The sequence below is a fragment of the Patagioenas fasciata genome, chromosome 1 (assembly GCF_037038585.1).
Source record: "Patagioenas fasciata isolate bPatFas1 chromosome 1, bPatFas1.hap1, whole genome shotgun sequence".
Lineage (NCBI taxonomy): Eukaryota > Metazoa > Chordata > Aves > Columbiformes > Columbidae > Patagioenas > Patagioenas fasciata.
This window is the reverse complement of record NC_092520.1, coordinates 5,023,902-5,043,812: the sequence shown is the minus strand read 5'-3', so window position 1 is coordinate 5,043,812 and position 19,911 is coordinate 5,023,902. Positions and strand designations below refer to the sequence as shown.

The window sequence follows — 19,911 nt, the reverse complement described above, 5'->3', positions numbered from 1 at the left end:
CTGTTTATTAGGATGGAAAATAGCATTTCACCTCAAAAATTTCAACATGTGTTCTTTCAGCTCCACGTCACCAAATCCCATCCTGGCCAACACAGCTGCTCCTTGCCAACTTTTGGTACAAGTGCCTTCCATCTTTTCACTGCCAAATATATAAACTGCCCCTGTTCTTGTATGCCGTTGCTTTTGAAAGTAAGCTGCAGTTGAGTGACTCATTGCATTTGCTATTTTTTTTTTTCATAACCGACAATGAATCCTCTTTTTGAAGTGTCTGGGCACTCGGGCATTTGCAAATACTTCATCACATGTGAAAGTGTGGTGAATGACTGTTGCACTGCCCATGGCTCCATCCTCACCTTTATCTCACAGGTCACCTGCCCTGTCAAGCACCACCTTGTTTGACATTGCCCTCTGTGTAAACCCTTTCCTCGAGCCCACCTATCCTTCACATTGGCTCAACCTTGATATAAAGCCTTTATGATAGTAATTATTTTGGCTGGCTTACCATAACGGTTCAGATTGCTCTCCAATGAGTCATGATGAAGTCTTTGAAATGCCCGCTTGAAATCCATAAGTCCTGTGATGAGTCTTTTTGCTCAGTTGATGGTTGCTTTGATGATTTGTGTTAGGGTCAACACCTGGTCAACATATGATCTTCCAGGTGCGAAAGTTGCCTTCCTCTCCTGAGATCCATCTGAAAAAGATTCCTGATAGAGCAGAAGACTTTGTCTTCCTTGAAGAGCACTGTTCTGTCTTTTCAGTCTTGACTCTCTTGGCTTTTCTCCATTCCATGAGTCTAAGAAAGGAGCAGATTTGTGATTTTTGCTTGAAGCTCATTCACCCCTTTATAGCTCTATTAAAGGTTTTAAATACCATTATATCTGTTCTTAGGCAGCGACATAGCTCCTTCTGAGGGTCTGAGATCCTACTGGCTTTTCTGTGCTGCTCCAAAAACTCCCACCATTTCTGCTACCTTTAAGAAGAACTCAGAGTACAGGCTTTCAAATGCTTTGAATTTCTTTGGCACGTTTCTTGAAGGACCACCCTGCTCGTCACTAATATTTGTATGCAGATAAGCCCATGATGTCCCAACCCTGGACAAACAGTGCTTCTTGCAGTGAAAAAATCCACTGGCATATCTCAGTAATGAGAACACAAGCTACTGTCTGGTGTCTCCTGGTGCAGTTTGAAGGGAAGACCAACCCTGTGTTCACAGACTCATGTGACACGGAGTGGTTTGTTTTACAGATAAAGTGGCTTAAAGAATTAATATTGTCATGAGTACAAGAATTCCCTCAGTTGTGTTAGATAAGTTAAAATATTTGCTTTAATAAGGTTTATAAATGATGAAGTGAGGCACAAACCAGTTTTCCCTGCAGGTGCATTGCCGCATGAGTGATCCCTGTGAAGTTCCCAGCTGTCTCTGAAGCGTTTGGAGATGGAAAACTGGAGCAGACTGGCATCTGATCTGATCTGGTCCTGCTAATTCCAGCATTCCTCTGGTCATAGCCAAAATCTGTTATAACTGGACTTATTCCTCCCGGCATCTGCAGGAGAAACAGATCCAATGCACTGAGTACTTGTCACTAATCCACTTTTCACCCATGGGTGAAGGACTGTGAAAGTGATGAGACGAGTACCAAGTGTTTGGTCTCATCCAGATCTGTTTCGTCACCAAAATACACCCAGTTTGGATGTGGGTCATCTAGGTAATTAAAAAAAGTAAAAATCCCATTCCTGTGAGGAAGGAAGAATATATGGAGTCTGAGGAAGCTGATGCTGGGGGAGCGCTGCCCTTGCAGTGAGCCAAGCGAGTGATGAGCCCATCACAAACTACTTCAGAGGTGGTAAAAATTCAGCATGTTCGTTTTCACTCTCACTGGAATTCATTTTCATCCACTTTCTGCATTGATTTTTCTTCACACCTTTTCATTCTGAATGTGAATGAATTTCAGAAAAAAAAAAAAAAAAGAAAATCGAGACTTTCGCTGAGAATTGCACTTTCGCATCTAAAAAGCGCATGATGATGATCTTTGGTCAAAGCAGGGCAATCCACCCCCCAAAAAACTATCCACTCTGATGAGAACAAATTAAAATACCTTGACCTTCTCCCCTTTTACTTAAAATTCACTTTTATCCTTTAAAGGTTTCTTGTCATTTCTGGCTGCGAGCAATCCCTTAGCAAGCTGCTATTTTGATTAAATGGCATTTTCCAGCTGGAGCTTGTCAGAACATTTTGGACTGGCCCCAAGCCAAGAGCGAAGCATGGGTGATGCACTGGGCAAGGAGAGGTGGATTTTGGTCTGGGTGCTGGTGCCATCTGTGGTGCCTGTGAGGATGGGTACAGCCGCAAGGATGATAATGTAATCTGGCTCTTCGGGGTTTTAAGGACGGGCTCACCACGCTTCATGAGACGTGTTTGAGTGAGGAAGAGGAGGGTAAGGAGCTGCAGAATAAACTCATGTGATGGTTCCCAACCTATGAGAGAACATCAGGGGAGAGAGGGTTTGCTCTGGTCTTCAGATGCCAGAGGATGTTTTATTCCTGAGTCAGGGGATGAGGAATGCCAAAAATCCAAAAATATTACCCTCCAGGAAATTGTGATAAATCTGCCATGCCCAAGTCTCCCGAGGACCAAGCTCTACATTATGCTCCATTGCGCCACTAAACCAGCTCTACTGCCACTGTGCATTAAAAATAACCACAAAAACCAGCCTGTGGTCTAGTGCACAAGGTTCAAACATCCATGCTGGGAGCTTACCCCACAGCTCAGTGCAGAAATATCCAGGGGGGGGAGGTTTGCTTGTCTGTGACCAGACGCGATGGGAGCATGGAGGGTGTCCAGGTGGAAATGGTCATACACAGAGATATGAAATGCAAGAGTGTAACGTGGAGCTGGACCGATGGTGACCAAAGTCCAGTGGGAGGTTAAATCCAGCAGGCTTCAGGACTCCAGACAGCCCTGCATCTCCTTTAACCACCTTCAGCTTTGCCTTGGGATGGTCCTGGAAGGGTGTGAGCTGTGATTGATGGAGCATGTGGGGACAGAAACAGGGCGACCCCAACCTAAAAGCACTTGCAGGAGAAGCTGCCAGCCCCACGTTTCTGAACATGAACACCGCACTAAGTATTGCTGCGCTGCTTTCAAGCAACGCCAATTCTTGCCTTTGGCACAAGCTGTGCTCCCCAGTCCCTGCCAAACCAGTACAGATGTTTTAACACCCACCGGAGCCCAGATAATTACAAACAGAATCGAGAGACTGGTCCGGGCTGTTTTCCTTTCATTGCCTGAATTTTCAGCCGTTCTCAAGCGAGGCACCTCCCACTTTCTGACATTGCTTTCAAAGACATTTTTGTGGGCCACATTGCTAATACTCATTTTATTAGGGGAACACCGAGAAGCCCCAACCAGGATGAGGATCGCACCATGCCTGCTGATGTAATGGTGACCACAGAGCGAAACAAGTGCAGGGAAGACGAGTGGAGTGGCTGGAAAAACATTTTCATGGGAAATTAGAGCTGGTTTCTAACAAGTAGCTTTTCAACCATGGCATTGCAAAGCCCAGCTCATTTTCAAATGGGCTTGGGGAGAGTTTTCAATGGGATGAAACCATGCGATCAGCTGGTGGGCACTGGCCAGAGGATGCTGCAGGTGTTTCCCAACTTAGATCCTCATGGGAGACAGTGGCCATGGTGATGAGCTTGTGAGAAGAGCAGATGAGATGTAGGAAGGAGCAACATCTCCTGTTTTAACAGAGGGAAGCCTGAAGCAAACACCTTCTTCCTGGTTTGTGCTTGTACAACACTAATATACGGGAGTTTGGCTCGGGATCAGGAGCTACGTTCTCTCAGGCCATTTGCCAATAGCTGGGTTTGAGCTTAACAGATGAGAACTGATTTAGCGTGAACAAAGCCAGGTGTCATATGCATGTCTCCTGGGGCCGCTGAGAAAGTATCTGTGGGGAGGAGGACCAAGAAAGCCTCCACAGGCTTCACATCTACATTAATCTCATGTCTACTCATCCCTTTTCCATCAGGATGCTTTGAGGTCCTCCTGGATGTGCAGGTTCATTTTGTCCTTGTTTTCGTTATCACAGCTGATAACTGTTTGGGTGGAAGATGACAGGCACAAGACCACCAATAGTGGTGGGCTTGAGCCATCTTCATTGCTCTCCCCTCTATCCCAGCTGTGAAATTCCTTGTTCATCCTGCCCAACCATGAAGATTTTCATCTGACATTATTCCAGTTCGTTTCTGGTTGCTGTGGAGACCAATTTAAATGAAACTCTAGTATTTTGGAAAAGAATATGATCCTAAGTCATTTGCGATGCAAGGTCCCATGCTAATAGCATTAGCATATTATTTGATTATGACGATGTGTAGGGAATAAATTCTGAGTCCTTCTGCCATCACAGCATCTTAAAAGAAGAGGAAGAGAATAATCTCCAGGTTTTAGCTGATACCAAAGACCTTTACTGCAGGCGAACTCATGATTTCTGAATGCATTAAGCTTTGGGGGTCACAGGCATTTTTAACCCTGCAGCAATGAGAATAGTTCCCTGGGAGGGAGCTTTTCTCTCTCTGCTTCCACTGAGCACTGTTAATAGACGGCCTAATGGGCAGGACTTGGGTTTTTAATGATGGATAGAGAGATGCAGGATGGTTTTTTGAGCTGTTTGCATTTTTGCTGGAGCTCTGGTGCAGCAGAGCCCAGGCAGAGAGCGGCTGTGCAAGGCGCAATCCTCACATCGCTTGCAGAGATTTTTCTTCCTGCATTTTGCATTTTGGGAATGGTTTTACCTTCAGGACTTCTTTAGATAATTGTAGTATGTGGACAGGGTATGCCTGCACCCCTAAATAGCCATACTATTTTGGTTTTTTTTAGGCTCTATCCCTAAGGGCATGTTTTCTGGGGACAAACTGACCCTTGCTCGCACTGACCGCCTGGGCCAATTTGCTTGCCAGTTCAGGGACATGGTATTGCGGCCATGAGGATTAATAACTCCTTTTGTCTCCTCTGTCAGCTTTTGCAGTCGATGTGGCTGATATCGCCCCACCTGATCATGCTGTCCCCCTCTGAAGTCATGCAAAAAATCTGGGGCTCTACGACAACCTCTGTCCACATCTACCCCACCAACCCCCTTTCCTTTTAACCCATCAGCTAAAATACCACCTGTGGAGCAAAAAGTAACATTAATCCCACATAGAAGAGGGAAAAATGGGGCCAAACTCTGACGGTTTGGTCCCGTACATGGGAAAAGAAATTTGGGGATCCTCTTTCTTTCTCCATCGCTGTCTTGCTGAGGGATGGTAAAGCAGACCCTTAACAGCGCTGCTGTTTTATTGACTCCCCAGCAAACCAGGAGTTATAACATTTCTCCCCCAAGGTAAGGAGAGATCGAAATAAATTACTTCTGTAAAGAGCCAGGAATGCCAGTTTTTCTATAATACAAAGTGCAAATATTTGGGCCTCTTGCGTGCTCCCTTGAATAGAAATGGTACTAAATCATGCATAAGTAAAATGGCTTCACATTTCCTCCGAGCGAAAGTTTTCCTTTGCTCTCCTGGAGCATGAAAGACCTACGCTCCGATTGCCATAAAAAAGGCTATAAAATTTAAAGCAAGCCATTAAGAAGCCCTGGCTGGGATTAGGCTGGGATTCATCCTTTCTCCTTCTCTATCCCTACTAAGTGAAGTGTAGTGTACACCCATATTTGCTTAAGCAAGGAGAGGTGCCTGCATACTGCTCCCACTGAACAACAAGGAGGATACAAAGACATTTGTTAAAGTCCTAAAACCGAGTTTTTTCCTGGGCTAGGGGATGCAAAGTCAATGGCACACCAGCTACACACTGCCCATTGGTGACAAGTTGGACCACAGCACCGGGTGAGACTGTGGCGGAGGGAAAGCCCAGTTAGGAAAACCCCAAATCACTGATCATCGTCATAAATAATAACTAACAATAACCAGTATCATCTCCCAAAACAGGATGCCAGAGCTTCATCTCATGCAGAGAGGAAACCAGCTTGATCCAAGGCCATCATGAAGCTGCCTTTGGTCGGGGAAAGAAACCTTTTCTTATATAAATGTGTCATCTCTTTTGATAGCTCTTGGGAATGATTTGCTCTGCAGACCCCTCGTACCTCCAGCCAGATTTCCTAAGGATGCCCCTGGCATCCACGAGAATCACATTTGCTGTGCACAGACAGAAAGCAGATAATTCTGCACATCCCCATTGCCTGGTCTTTGCCATCTTATATCTACCCTGAAAAAGGCAGAAATACACCCCATGAGACCACTTTGTGTTTTCTTAATATGCAGCTACAGCCTTTTCCCTCTGTTCCAGCCTTTTTTTTTGTCTTGTTTTGTTGTTGTTGTTTTTTCCATTTAATCCCTCATCGAATTGGTTTTGCGATGTCAGAGATGATGATTCATGAAGCAGAGGGTCGGAGATGAGGTTGGTCCTGCGGAGCAAATGAAGCCTGTCCCAGCCTACGCTGCCGCCCTGGGATTGTCCTTCATCCCCGGCTGTAGGTCATCGTCCTACTCCAGGGTTCTCAGATAAGGATGTCCCAGGCAGGATGCTCAAGGTCGTGCGTAAACCAGGGTTGCAAGCATCCACATTCATCTGCTTTTATCTCCAGCACCGAAGCCCCTATAACAGAAAATAAATAGGTGCACACCAGGCAGCCCTGTCTGGCCAAATGTTAGACCTCCAAATATTGACACAAAAGGTTGAGATCCACAATCGAGCGGCAGATTTGCTCTTTAAAGGGTAGCCGCCACACACAGGGCATGCTGGTACAATACAGAGAGGGGTCAGTGGCACCAAGGGGTGTTTCTCAGGACAGGGATGGGGTTTGGGGCACAACCTCGTCTCACAGAAGCAAACCTGTGTTCTCTGGGGAGAAGCATCGCATCGTTTCTGTGGCAGTCTCTCCCCCTTCTGCCCCGTCGTCCTTCAAAGAATTGATTGCTATTAAAATAACTGAGATATATAATGCTTTGAGGTCAGAATGGTTTGACTTGGCTCCTTTCCCTCTCTTCTCGCTCACTCACTCTCCGGCGCTGTGATTTTTTCCCCTGGTTCCCATGCTCCTCCAAGGCAGATGCTCCTACGTTACCGCTATTTTTTCAGTTGTTTCATACAAATGCAAGCAGAGCGCTGACACTAATGGGCAGAGACAAAGCTATTTATTGCCACTCATCTTGACTTCACTCTCTCTCCCATAAACTCTTTCTCAAGTAATTCTCCCCATCCTGTGTTGGATGCTTAAATAATTGGAGGATTTCACTGTTGCTGGTAGTGGAGAACCTAGGGGGACCAGTTCAGGGTAATATCGTTTAGATGGCTGAAACTGGGTAATAGAAAAGATGCCCTTAGCCATCTGTGCAGCAGATCCCTGTCCATAAAGTAAATGATGCTCCTCCTTTCCCTTGTCCAGTCTGTCCTGACCAGTTTCTTAAAGCAAATGGAAATAAACAGCAGAAACTGGAAAGGAAGAGCTCAACAGCCCTATGTGGCTTTTGTCCCCATCCTTCAGCTCCTCTGAAGTGGAGGATGCAGCTGTGGTGAGTCATACCTTGCCCCGTCCTCACTTTTTGGGATCTTCCCCCCTCCCCGTTCGGCACCCAGAAATCATGCAATGTCAAATATTAGGGTACCTGTGTCCTTGCATGCAGCTCCCCACCCTGATGGAAACTGAAGAGGGGAAATTATCCAAATCAGATGCCCTTTCCAATTAACCTCCTGGAGGAAACCTTTAGCAGGTGACCTGCCAAGGCATCCTCAGACTGACAACAGCTTTTCCAAATGCCATCCAACTCGGAGGCGATAGGGAAAGCTCGGTAAATAAACCTTCCTCAGGTGCCACACTCATCCTCGTGGCATCCCAGGGCCTCCTGGCAGCGTGGTGGCCAGTGACTCATCCATTGGACATGTTTTTTCTCACCCTGACAGGAGAACCATGTGGAGGCCTTGCTTTGGTAGGCTTGTTTGTCTTTTTCCTTTTATTCTTCTTGTATTTGTGCTCAAGGAGTGAGCTGACAGCAAAAATAGAGGTGCAGGCAGTTTCCCATTGGAGAACATTCCCCCTTTTTTTGCTAACAAATGATGGAACTGGTCCAAAGATTAGGGAAGATCATAGCACATGAGTACGCTCTGCCTCATGCTCTCCTATAGATTATTTGTCGTAGATTTCTACTACTCTCTCCTGAAAAAAAAATCTCATTGACAGTAAGTTTTAACTGGCATAAAGTCAGCAGCACGTTCCGAGGCTTTTTGTGGCATTATTTGCCGGGGCAGATCTTAGGAGCCATTATCTGCGAGGCTCCTTGGACCAGCTGACTCTTGCCAGCGCAGTGTGGGCACCACAGGGAATTTCATGCCACTCAGGGATGCCAAACAAACCCGGCACCTTTACCGCAACCATCGATGGGAATGCAGGAATTTAGCTACACCCAAAATTTGCCACCTTCCCAAGGACATCATTTAATGTCCATGGGATACAGGGAGTTGTAGTCACAGCCTCCACCTTCAGGAGGGCAAAGCTGACATCGTGGATCTGGTGCAAAAGGTGGTTCTGAGCAACAATTTCCGAAGGAGGCTGAAGAATTATGTCGCTCAGATAAACCCAGGAACATCGTGTGAAGATGTGTGCACACAGCAACAGCTGAGCGCTCTGAGCAAGGGAATTCAGAGCTGTCAGCAAGGAGGGAAATACCACTTCAGGGGATTGAAAACATTCCTAAAAAATTCCTGGCTCTCAGCCTAGTCTGTCCCGTTGCTGGCCATGCTCACAGTTGTGTATTTTTGCTTCTGGGCTAGAGTCGCAAGAAGGTTTTTTCCCCCTTTTGCTACAACATATGGCCAAAAAGGCACATCTTAACCTGGACTAGTGAGTGCCCAGCCTTTGGCCAACCTGGGTTTTGCAGGGCCCTGCTGGCTCATCCCCACCGAGCCTCTGGCTCATGTTCTCTCAGTGACCAGCACAACAGCTGCAGCATGAGCCCAGCGAGATGTATGCATGCAAGTCACGCTGCTGACATCAAATTTTAAGTTGTGGGCGTCCAACGCTGCCTTTTTCCAGACCGTGGGAGTCCAATTCCCTGAACTCAGAGAACCAGCCAGGAAATGTGGGGTTAAGAGACACTTCCCACATGGCCCCACTATATAACCTTAGCTCTGCCCCCCTGGGAATGGCAATAGGAACTGGAACAGGATCTTATCCCTCCTTGGCTGTATTTGATACATTCCCTCCAGATAAACTCAAGCTCTCAACATAAAGCCAAGGGATTGGAAGGCTGCGTCTATGCTGTTAAATAAAGGGAGGCCACGGGTTTATCCATGGCCCCAAGACAGATGGCCATGAGGGATGGAGAAGCATCATTCTTCTTGGCTCATGGCTGGATTGAGTTGAGCACCTTTGATCATGATGTGGGTGGGACCAATGCCCAGAAGCATCCAGAAGGGACCCTCAGGAGGTTTTCACTGAGTGTCCCATGTGGACATGGGAAAGGAGCCTTAGTGTTCATTGCCTGGGAGCCAGGAGCTGCGGCATGGTGAGTCGAAATGACTTTGGGATGTCTGGCTTGCAATTCACCCTGTGTGCTTTACCTTCGTGACATCCTCTCTCCGTTTCAGGCTACTACAAGACCACAAATGTCTTGACTTTTTCCTTTAGCATGTATAGCGTCTAATACCATTTTTCTGCCACAATTTCCTTTCTTGCCCCCTTTTCTGCACCCCCAGCAGGACCCATCATCAGCGTGTGACCTGAGTGCACGAGCTGTCCTTTTTTTCCTATGAAAAAAAAGCAAACCAAAACAAAACATAAAAAATACAGAGCAATCTTAGCAGTCCCCTTCTGCAGCTGTAGGATTTATCTTCCCAGCCCTTGCAATACCCTCCCATGCCCACGGAGCAATCCATCTCTCACCTGCTGTTACAGAGTTCATCTCGCAGACCTAATGGAGTACGTGAGTCCTGAATTCGCTCCCGCTAATGCTCTCGGTGGCCGGGTCGCTGCGGGAAGTGAGCTGGGAATTCATTTTGAAAATCGATGTGGACGTCGATAGAGCGGCCTCCCCCGGGGAAGCAACTTGCTTTTACCAGGCGTTGCTGCCCGGTGCCTTTAGTCCCCCTTTTTCTTTCATGCTGCTGGAGTAACCATGGGGTAATTCATCCTGCTTCCAAAGAGCTTTTACACCGTATTCTCCGGTTTCCCCAAATCACAGTGATTTTTAGGGAAAGATTAGCTTCCCCCACCCTGCAATGCAAGATTCACTGTGCTCCTCAAAGTGTTGTGGTTTGAATTTGCTGTGCCCCAGTGTGATGTTGGGGACCATCCCCTCCGTGCAGCCCCAGGTCTCCCCTTAGGCTGAGTCAGCACTAATAACTTTGTGTAATTTCCAACTCCTGGGTATATTTTGGCCTGACGTGGCTTTTCCATGCAATGGCAACTGCAGAGCCTGCAGGGATAGTGTTGAAGGATTGGTCAGGGTAGAAGAACCTCAACCCAGCGCAGCCCACAGTTGTCCCCAAAGGTGACCTTCATGCTGGGATGGAGACACAACACCAATCTCCCATCCTCCCACCATCCTTGGGAGACTCTTGGCCAAAGCCAAATGTCTTGGGCAACTCCCGGCTGTGATTTGGGAGGTAGAAAGATCTGTGGGACTGTTCCTAGAGGCATTTTGAGTACATCCCCTCTGTTTTTGATAGAAAGATAGACATGGCCTCTACCACACTGGTTGACCTCAGATCACTTGATTTAGGACTAAGATTTGGGATTCCTAGAGCTCTCAAGATTCCTTTTCCAGTGGGGATCAGCCTGCACTGCAACAAGATAAATATTTAATAAGAATGAGGGTCAAGGCACTGTTTTGTCCAAGGACACTCCGAGATAGCCATTTTACTCCCATGAAAAGCACAGGGGGATCTTTAATGGCCATGCAAAGAAGGCAGGAATCAGAGTTTTAAGCTCTCATCCCCCACCCTTAATGTCAGTGTTAAATATTGATCCTTTCTGTGTTTTGCACAAACGAAACAACAGAGTCGAGCCACGCTCTTTGCCTTTTATTAATGTACTTTTCTGCATTGAGTGAAGTTTGCAGTAACGCCAGGAAAAAAAAATGTAGTGGCGGTGAACGAGCGGCAGACAGATCGATTTTGTATCTTGACACGATTCAGAAGGCAGTGAAAAATCACCCCATGTGGAGCATCTCCTTGTCGGAGCCATGACAGCCATTTCACAGAGAACTCGTTTCTCTGCAGTATAGAAGAGTCAAGCCCAAAATTTCTGGTAGGATCTGGGATTTGAGGGGATGAATAGAAAAAAGAAGTTGGAAATCTGTAAAATCCCCCTCCTCCCCATAATGGAGCAGGTTCCCTTATGGGTTTCTGAAGGCAGGTGGACATAAAACTGGAGCAAACAAGGGAGCAATCCTTAAATCAGAAATGGTCAGAAAACATGTGGATTTACCAAAGAAAAGGTGTTCTTTTTGCTAGGGTTTGGGTTTTTTTCTGTGTTTTGCGTCAGCACCAATAAATGTAAATCAGAGCTATTATAAAGGGTGACTGAAGTGAGCAATGATGAGTGGTTTTCACATGGTAGTGGTGCATCCATGGCAGGGAGACTGTGCATGGTCTTCTGAAGCCAGAGATGGAGCGGCTTTCCCAAAATATTCTGCAGCTTGTGAATTTTCTGGGGGTTTGGGGTTGGGGGGATTGAGGTTTTGTTTGTTCGTGGATGTTTTTGGGTTTGGTTTGATTTGTTTATTTATTTATTTATTATTGTTTCTAATGGGAGTTTACGGCTTCACTCTAAAAATTCAGCCCTGGTTCAAATTCTTGGAACACACTTATTAGAGGGCAGGAGTGGCCCAGTGATTATTCCTGACCTCTAGGATATTCTCTGTTGAAACAAATATAATATTTTAAAGCGTATTTCTCCTTGAGCAAGGAAAGCACGTGCCAGGAATCACACCTTGGGTCTACTTCTCATTTTCCTAGCAGAAAACAGTAGGGACTCTTTTGAGGCCACAAAATTAATAGAGAATTGGTGAAACATCAGAAGAATTTTCATCTCTATTGTCATTATGTCCCTTCACATTTCCACCTCATGCCTCAGTTTACCTGTCTGCAAAAGGATAGCAGTGATGCTCTTACACAGAGGGATGGGCATGACTTAAATTACATCTCTAAAGTTACCTGCAAAAGGTCTCTAAGAAAAGACAGAAGCAGAAACTCTACTGTGGAAGGTCTTCTTCCTCTCTTCTCTTCTCTTCTCTTCTCTTCTCTTCTCTTCTCTTCTCTTCTCTTCTCTTCTCTTCTCTTCTCTTCTCTTCTCTTCTCTTCTCTTCTCTTCTCTTCTCTTCTCTTCTCTTCTCTTCTCTTCTCTTCTCTTCTCTCCTCTCCTCTCCTCTCCTCTCCTCTCCTCTTCTCTCCTCTCCTCTCCTCTCCTCTCCTCTCCTCTCCTCTCCTCTCCTCTCCTCTCCTCTCCTCTCCTCTCCTCTCCTCTCCTCTCCTCTCCTCTCCTCTCCTCTCCTCTCCTCTCCTCTCCCCTCCTCTCCCCTCCTCTCCCCTCCTCTCCCCTCCCCTCCCCTCCCCTCCCCTCCCCTCCCCTCCCCTCCCCTCCCCTCCCCTCCCCTCCCCTCCCCTCCCCTCCCCTCCCCTCCCCTCCCCTCCCCTTCCCTTCCCTTCCCTTCCCTTCCCTTCCCTTCCCTTCCCTTCCCTTCCCTTCCCTTCCCTTCCCTTCTCCTCTCCCTCTCCCTCTCCCTCTCCCTCTCCCTCTCCCTCTCCCTCTCCCTCTCCCTCTCCCTCTCCCTCTCCCTCTCCCTCTTTTTAACCAGGTTTTAACAACCCACTGGTCTCCCCATGAATTGGTCTGACAGCCCCCAGACATCCCTGCAAGCCACTGAGCATGTGAGAAAAGTATAAAATATGATAAAACTATTAACTATGATAAAATATTTATTCCCCTACATGGTGCCTCTAGTTGCATGCGCTCCAAGTAGAGGAGCCTTCTGTCCAGTGCATCACTCAGAGCCAAGAGCAAACCCACCAACCTCCATAAATGCTGAAGCATTTCAGTAAGGAAAATCCCAGGAACACACGCTGTGGGGTCACTGTGTCCATACTCTCACCGGTGTGTTTTTTCCCTGCGCAGACACCCTGAGGAGCATCGCCTCCATGAACCATGCGCCTCGGTCCTCTCCGGCAGAGCTCAGCGGCGCCAGCCACCACCTGCTGCGAGAGCGCAAGTCCTCGGCGCCATCACACTCCAGCCAGCCCACCCTGTTCACCTTCGACTCGCCCACCAGCCACCTCCAGAGCACCCTGTCCGCCAGTGCCCCCCAGGATTACCTTTTCCTCCACCAGTGTATGAGCAGAAAGTCAGAAAATGCAAGGTATTGTAGCCTACCCAGGACCAAACCTCAGGGATGGCTGAGGGAGGGGTTGGGGTGAGCGGCTCAACCCACCTCCATTCTTGGAGGTCTGCAAAACCCAGCTGGAGAAATCCCTGAGCGATGGTCTCAGCTTATTGCGGTTGTGAGGAGGAGGTCAGAGCAGCAATCTCCCAAGCTCCTGGGTTTCCTGGCTTTCTGGGTTGTATTAAAAATTGGCTGAATGGCCGGACTCAGAGGATGGCGATCAGTAGCAGAAGGTCAAGTCAGAGGTCAGTCACTAGTGGTGTACCCCAGGGGTCAATAAAGGGTCCAGTCCTGTTTAACATCTTCATTGATCCTGTGGATGAGGGGGCAGGGTATACCCTCAACCAGTTTGCAGATGACACCAGGCTGGGAGGAGTGACTGACAGGCCAGATGGTCTTGCTGATATACCAGAGGGACCTCAAGAAGCTGGAGAAATGGACCAGCAGGATCCACACGAAGTTCAACAAAGATAAGTGCAAAGTCCAGCACATGGGAAGAAACAACCCCCAGAACCAGTATATGCTGGTGGCCATCCAGTTGGAAAGCAAGCTGGCAGAAAAGGATCCTGATGGCCACCAAGTTGAACATGAATCAGCAAAGAAAGCAAATGGTGTCCTGCGCTACATTAGGCCAAATATTGCCCGCAGGTTAGGGGAGGTGGTCCTTCCCTCTGCTCAGCACTGGTGAGGCCATACCTGGAGTGCTGTGTCCAGTCTGGGCTCCCCAGTACAAGAGAGACATGGATATACTGGATTGAGTCCAGCAAAGGACCATGAAGATGCTGAAGGGACCGGAGCATCTTTCCTAAGAGGAAAAGCTGAGAGACCTGAAGTGTTCAACCAGAATAAGAGAAGGCTCAGGGGGGATCTTATCAATGTATATAAATACCTGAAGGGAGGGTGCAAAGCAGATGGAGTCAGGCTGCTGTCAGTGGTGCCCAGTGCCAGGACCAGAGGCAATGAGCGCAGACACAGGAGGGTCCCTCTGAACACCAGGAAACACTTTTTCAATATTAGGATGGCCAAGCACTGACGCAGGTTGCCCAGAGAGGTTGTGGAGTCTCCATCCTTGGAGATATTCAAAAGCACGGTCCCGGGCAACTGGCTCTGGGTGACCCTGCTTGAGTAGGGGTGTTGGACCAGACAACATCCAGAGGCCCCTTCCAACGTCATCCACTCTGTGATCCTGCAGATGGGGCCCTAATTCTTACCTTTAACCAGGAAAAAAACACAACCAGAGGGATGGGCAGGGTTTGCATAGCTCTTCTGTCCATCCCTGCTGTAGCCCAGAGCTTGCTGGGCTTCACAGCAGCCCTTGGTGCACCATGTGGTATTTCTGAGCGGTGGCAGCTCTCCACCCCCAGACACAGCCTTAAATAGCGAGGAAGTTTTTTTTCTGGCATGAAGAGTTTTGGCTCGCGAGAGTGGCGAGGAGGGAGGAAGGGAGAGATGGAGCCCAGCTGGTGTGGGGTGAGAGCAGAGCCTGGACTGCAGCCTCCGCTGGGCTTTCCTGCTGCAGCTGCATTCCCCTACCCCCAAAAAAAATAAAAACGGCAGAAAAGGGCTCCAAAAAATTAACTTCAGATGGAGTTAGTGGAACGGTGTTTAAAAAAAAGGCTTTCTGATGTCCAGCTGTGAGGACACCTAAAAGCCACCCTCCGAGAGCCCACGTGTGGTTGGGACACCAGGGAGGAAGGAGCAAGCACCAACGCTTTGGTGGCCAGAGACAAACTGGCCAGCGGCAGCTTCTGCAACTGGGCCAGAAATAATGGCCCCAATCGATGCCCAGTGCACAGGGCCAGGCTGCAGGACTGCTGGGAATCCCTCCCCTTTCAGCGTCGGAGCTCTTACTTTACTCATCCATAAAATGAGGGTAATAGTAGCTAATTGGCGGGCAATGCTGAATAATTAACCCGCGAGATGTTTCAAGTCGTCAGCCAAAAGGACCCTGACAAAGCCCAAACATCTCCTGGGCGCACCGAGTCAGGGGTTCGTTTATCATATCGCAGCATCACTTATGTTTTTTTTCCCCAAATGAGCCCTATTTCTGAGCGCCATCTCGTGCTGGCTCCATGAAACGGAGTCCCTGTTGTCCCTGCAGAGCATCAACCCCACCAGAGTGGTGGAAACCAGCATCTCCCAGCTTTTCCCATAGGGCTGGAACTTCCCCAGTGATTTGCCACAACTGGCAACTTCCCCATAACCATTTCCATTTTTCCCAGCATGATGACTGACACAGGGTAGGACACTATTCCATGGAGAGATGTTTAAATGGGGCTGGCTGAGCCTTTTCTGGCTGTCACCATGTGGTCCCAAAAAGCCTGAGCTACATGTGGTTATACCTCTGTGAGTAAAAATACCCAGCCCAAGGCTATCTCTCACCCTCCCTGTGTGTATACATCAGCTTTTCATGGCAGGGTAACTCTTTTTTGGAGCTTTGCTGTATTTTCTACTTCCACACTGCTTTAGATGGCTTGAAGGAAGGTATCATCATCATCCACATTCAGCTCTGCCATGGCTTATCCTCATGTCCCAGTGCTTCGTCAGAGATGCTTGCATTTCTCTGAGTCTTGTAGGTTGGGATCGAGGTGGGGGGAAAGAAAAGACCAAGTAGCCAATTCAAGCATTCCCTGACTTGAGAAAATGTCATCTGCTGAGGTTAGGGGTACAGAAAGCCAAGCCCACGGGGCTCATGGTCTTCTGCAATGTTGGAGCCTTGAAAGAGGAATTAGCAGGAGGGATAAAACAGGAGATGAAACAACTTGCAGAGAATTAGCAGAGGAGCAGTGGCTAACAAGCAGTCATTAGAGGACCGAGGTCTCCCCAGTGCTTGCCCTCTGTCCTGGCTGCTGTCCCCAGGTGTGACCACAATACAGATCAAGGAGTCATTAGCAAGGCAGGGACTTAATGACCATGCTGCCTCACTCAACCAAGAGCACTCAAGTGCTTTTATAAATCTGAATTCAACCCTGAGGTTCATTCTTCCTCCCCTGCAGATCAGGGCTGCAAACCCAAAATCTCAGCTGGGCTTGTCCTGCAAGATGAAATGATGGTGGCATGGCTGGAGGCTTTGAAATAGAATCATAGAATCATTTTGGTTGGAAAAGAGCCTCAAGATCATCGAGTCCACCTGTTAACCCAACACTGGCACTTAATCACATACCTAAGAACCTCATCTACACCATCAGGAATTTTTCCAGTCCCTCTCAAACGCATTTGCAAGGCACTGTGGACAGGTGGCCAACGCATGATGGCAACACTGATGGGGTAATGCTTTGCAGCCATGTCTTGGGTTGTTTTCAGCTGATGCAAAAAATGCCCTTTTGGAGCTATTTATCTGAATAAAAGGCTTATTCCTCCCCAAAGCCCCACCATGGAGCTGAGCACTCCCAGCTGTAACTGTGTCATTTTGAAGGTGTTTTCAGGACAAAATGGGCTGTGGGCATGTTTGAAGGGGTCTGAGATGTACCCATTGCCCTGGGGTTGGGCAGTGTGGGTTGGGAAGATAACAAACTCGGGAAGCAGAACTCAGTGCACCCCAGGACTGGGTCTTCCCCCATCTCAGCCCTTTTCTCCCCTTCCTCCGCAGGAGTGCCAGCTTCTCCCAAGCCACAAGGTCTGCCTTCTTCATGCGGAGCGACACAGCGGTCCAGAAGCTCTCCCAGGGCAATGGGCACTGCGTGAACGGGGTCGGCGGGCAGCTCCACGGCTTTTACAGCCTGCCGAAACCCAGCCGGCACAACTCGGAGTTCAGGGACAGTGCGTACGACCTCCCGCGCGCCTTCGCTTCCTACACCCACCCCAAGTCGAGCCTCACCAGCTCCGAAACGGATAATGAGGAGGTCTACACCTACAAGACTCCCAACAACACCCTATGCAAGGAGTTTGGGGAGCTCTCCACGGACTCCTATGACATCCCTGCCACCCCGCTCTCCATCTACCAGATCCCCAGGACATTTACACTGGACAAGAACCACAATGCTCTGGCTGTGTCCGCCAGCGACTCGCCTGCCACACCACCCCCACGGCCTCCGAAACCTGGGCAGATGGAGCCGCGGTGGGGCAGCCCACCACAGCGGCCCCAACCTGGTGAAAACTTAGGGCTGGCCCCCATGGCAGCCACCATCCCCCGGAGAAACACGCTGCCAGCGGTGGAGAACAGCAGGCTGCACCGAGGTGAATTTGGGGGTGGGGAGCTCTGGGGTGGCTTTGTCCTACCCAGGAGCCTTGAATGGGTCAGTACCACTGGGTTGTGGTAGGGCTGAGGTGGCTGATGGCATCAACTAGGGGGTTGGACACAAAGAAGCTCTCCCTGGTCAGGATCTGACCCTGTTTTTTGTATGTAATGGACATGGAGAGGCAACTCCAGGGCTCTGCCCGCTCAAGCTGCTCACCTGACTCTTGGTTGTGTTGCTCCTTCAGCCAGAACCTCAAGCCTGCTTGCCCATGCAGCTCTTCACCAGATTTTGGTGATTTCAGCCATTTTTAGCTTGCTTCTAGTTCAGTTCATAACCGTGGTTAACAGAACGCACTTCAGCCTGGAGCTATCTTGGTTTTGCTCACCAGACAGGGTCATAATTTTGCACATCTTCAAGATCTGATGCCCTCAGTGCAGCAGAACTGCCCTTCCCGTTGGCCATGGATGACGTGCCATTTCCAAACTTTGTGCCTAGGATTAGATAGTTGCAAAATAACTTAGAAGGGGCAGTTGGAGAGAAAACATACTGTAAATGAGGCACACAGCTCCTTGAAATGCCTCTTCTATCTCCTCCTACCTAAATACCAACCTTTAGGTTGAGATCAGACCCATGCTTAGCAGTAGGTAGATGAGTCTAAGAGCTTAGCACCCCGTTCTCACCCCATATTCCCCTTACCAGGGGCTGGCAGCCCTCACATCTGCTGAGCAAGCCATAACAGATCTCTCCGTTAACCCAGTTTTGTCACCGTGATCTACCTTATCTGACATCTTCACCCCTGGGTTTTTGCAGCACTTTGACAGAACCAGGTTAGGTCCGCGTGGCCCGTGCATTTGCGTTAACACATCAGAGAGATGCTAATTGGGAGGGAGCATAGCAGGGAGTCTGTGACAGGCTAAAGGACACATCTTCCCACCAGAGTCTCAATCACCGAGAGTAGATTCTTCCCTCACAGTACCCGGATTTTGTTTTTAGGAGCCCTTTTTATTAGCAGTTTATTAGTGCTGGGACATGTTGTGCATTTGTGGTTGTGTTGCAGCTTCTTCTTGTGAGACGTACGAATACCCCCAGCACGGGGGCGGCAGCACTGTGCAGTCAGTCGAGTCGATGAACGACGGGTACAACTCCTACCTGGTGAGTTGGCCTCGGTATCAGCCACCATGCTATAGGCACCTTTCGCACCTTATAGATTCAGAGACAAATCAGTTCCAGGTTGAATCTCACAAACCATTACATCAGAGCTAAGTCAAGAAGGGTTTTATTACTAATTTCAGTTAAAACCATGGTGGCCAGCAGGGTAGAGATGGAGGGACAACCACCTAACCCAGAACCACATGCAGAGCTTTGCTTTGGGTGCTTCCACAGAGTGTGTCTGCTTGGAGCTTTGACCCAAGAAAAGCACCCAGGAGTTTGGCTTCTTCCTGAAAGCCTGGGTTGCTGCTGAGCTGAATTTTGACATGTTGCCAGAACAGCCTCTTTTGTGCACTTTCTGAGAGTTCCTGAACTGGAAATGACATTAAAGCAGCCTTTCATATTGCATTTTAGTCATGGCCAGAGCCCAGGGAAAAATGACTTTCCAGGTTAAAGCATGCTCCTGCAGCTCACTCTGATCATGAGAAGAGGCTCAAGTCTGGGTTATTAAGACCTTGCCCTGAACTCAAGATGTCACAGTGTCTTTGAAATAGTGGAGGTAGACCTTCTCAGTGCAAACTGATGGCCAAGGAGGGGACAGACCATCCCTTCCCTCTGTCCTGAGATGTTAGAGCTGGTCCCACCTCAGGTACATGTTCAGTAATGATGGGATGATGGGGTTTATAGTGGGATGGGGTTGAACAGTGTCTGATGCTCACAGTACATCCCCTCACTTGTCCCCCAGCAAGCCAAGGCAGTGGTGGCCCGCTCCCACAGCACCGACTCTGAGGACAACTATGTTCCCATGAACCCCAGTTCCTCACCCCTGATCCACTCCGAGAAAGCCAACGACAATGCCCAAAATCTCTACATCCCCATGAGCCCTGGACCACATCACTTTGACCTGGTGGGGTTGTCCTCAGCCACCCTTCCCGTGCATAAAGGAGGAGCCATGGCACAGTGCCACAGACGGTTGAGTGAAATCCAGCCCCCGCCAGTCAACCGCAACCTCAAACCCGACCGGAAAGGTAAGAACAGTTGTTTGTGGGCAAATCTCTGCAGGAACTCTTCTATTCTTGTAATATTTTGGATTGCATCTATCATCTTGTACACATTCAGTGGAGTCATGCGGGGTGTGATTTGCTACTGCAGC

General features: G+C 48.6%; 1 protein-coding gene across 3 annotated transcripts in view; it reads left to right on the top strand.

Annotated features, from left to right (window-relative positions):
- The window catches only part of GAB2 (GRB2 associated binding protein 2), a 109,344-nt gene that overhangs the window by 76,184 nt on the left and 13,249 nt on the right, over positions 1-19,911 (top strand). For 2 of the 3 annotated variants that reach the window (XM_065833254.2, XM_071817321.1), the window contains exons 3-6: positions 13,167-13,407; positions 17,021-17,607; positions 18,667-18,761; positions 19,504-19,786. In XM_065833254.2, coding sequence (XP_065689326.2) covers positions 13,167-13,407; positions 17,021-17,607; positions 18,667-18,761; positions 19,504-19,786 — 1,206 coding nt within the window. Of the gene's footprint in view, positions 1-9,300; positions 9,559-13,166; positions 13,408-17,020; positions 17,608-18,666; positions 18,762-19,503; positions 19,787-19,911 lie in introns of those variants that run through there. The other variant, XM_065833264.2, reaches the window with a different exon arrangement.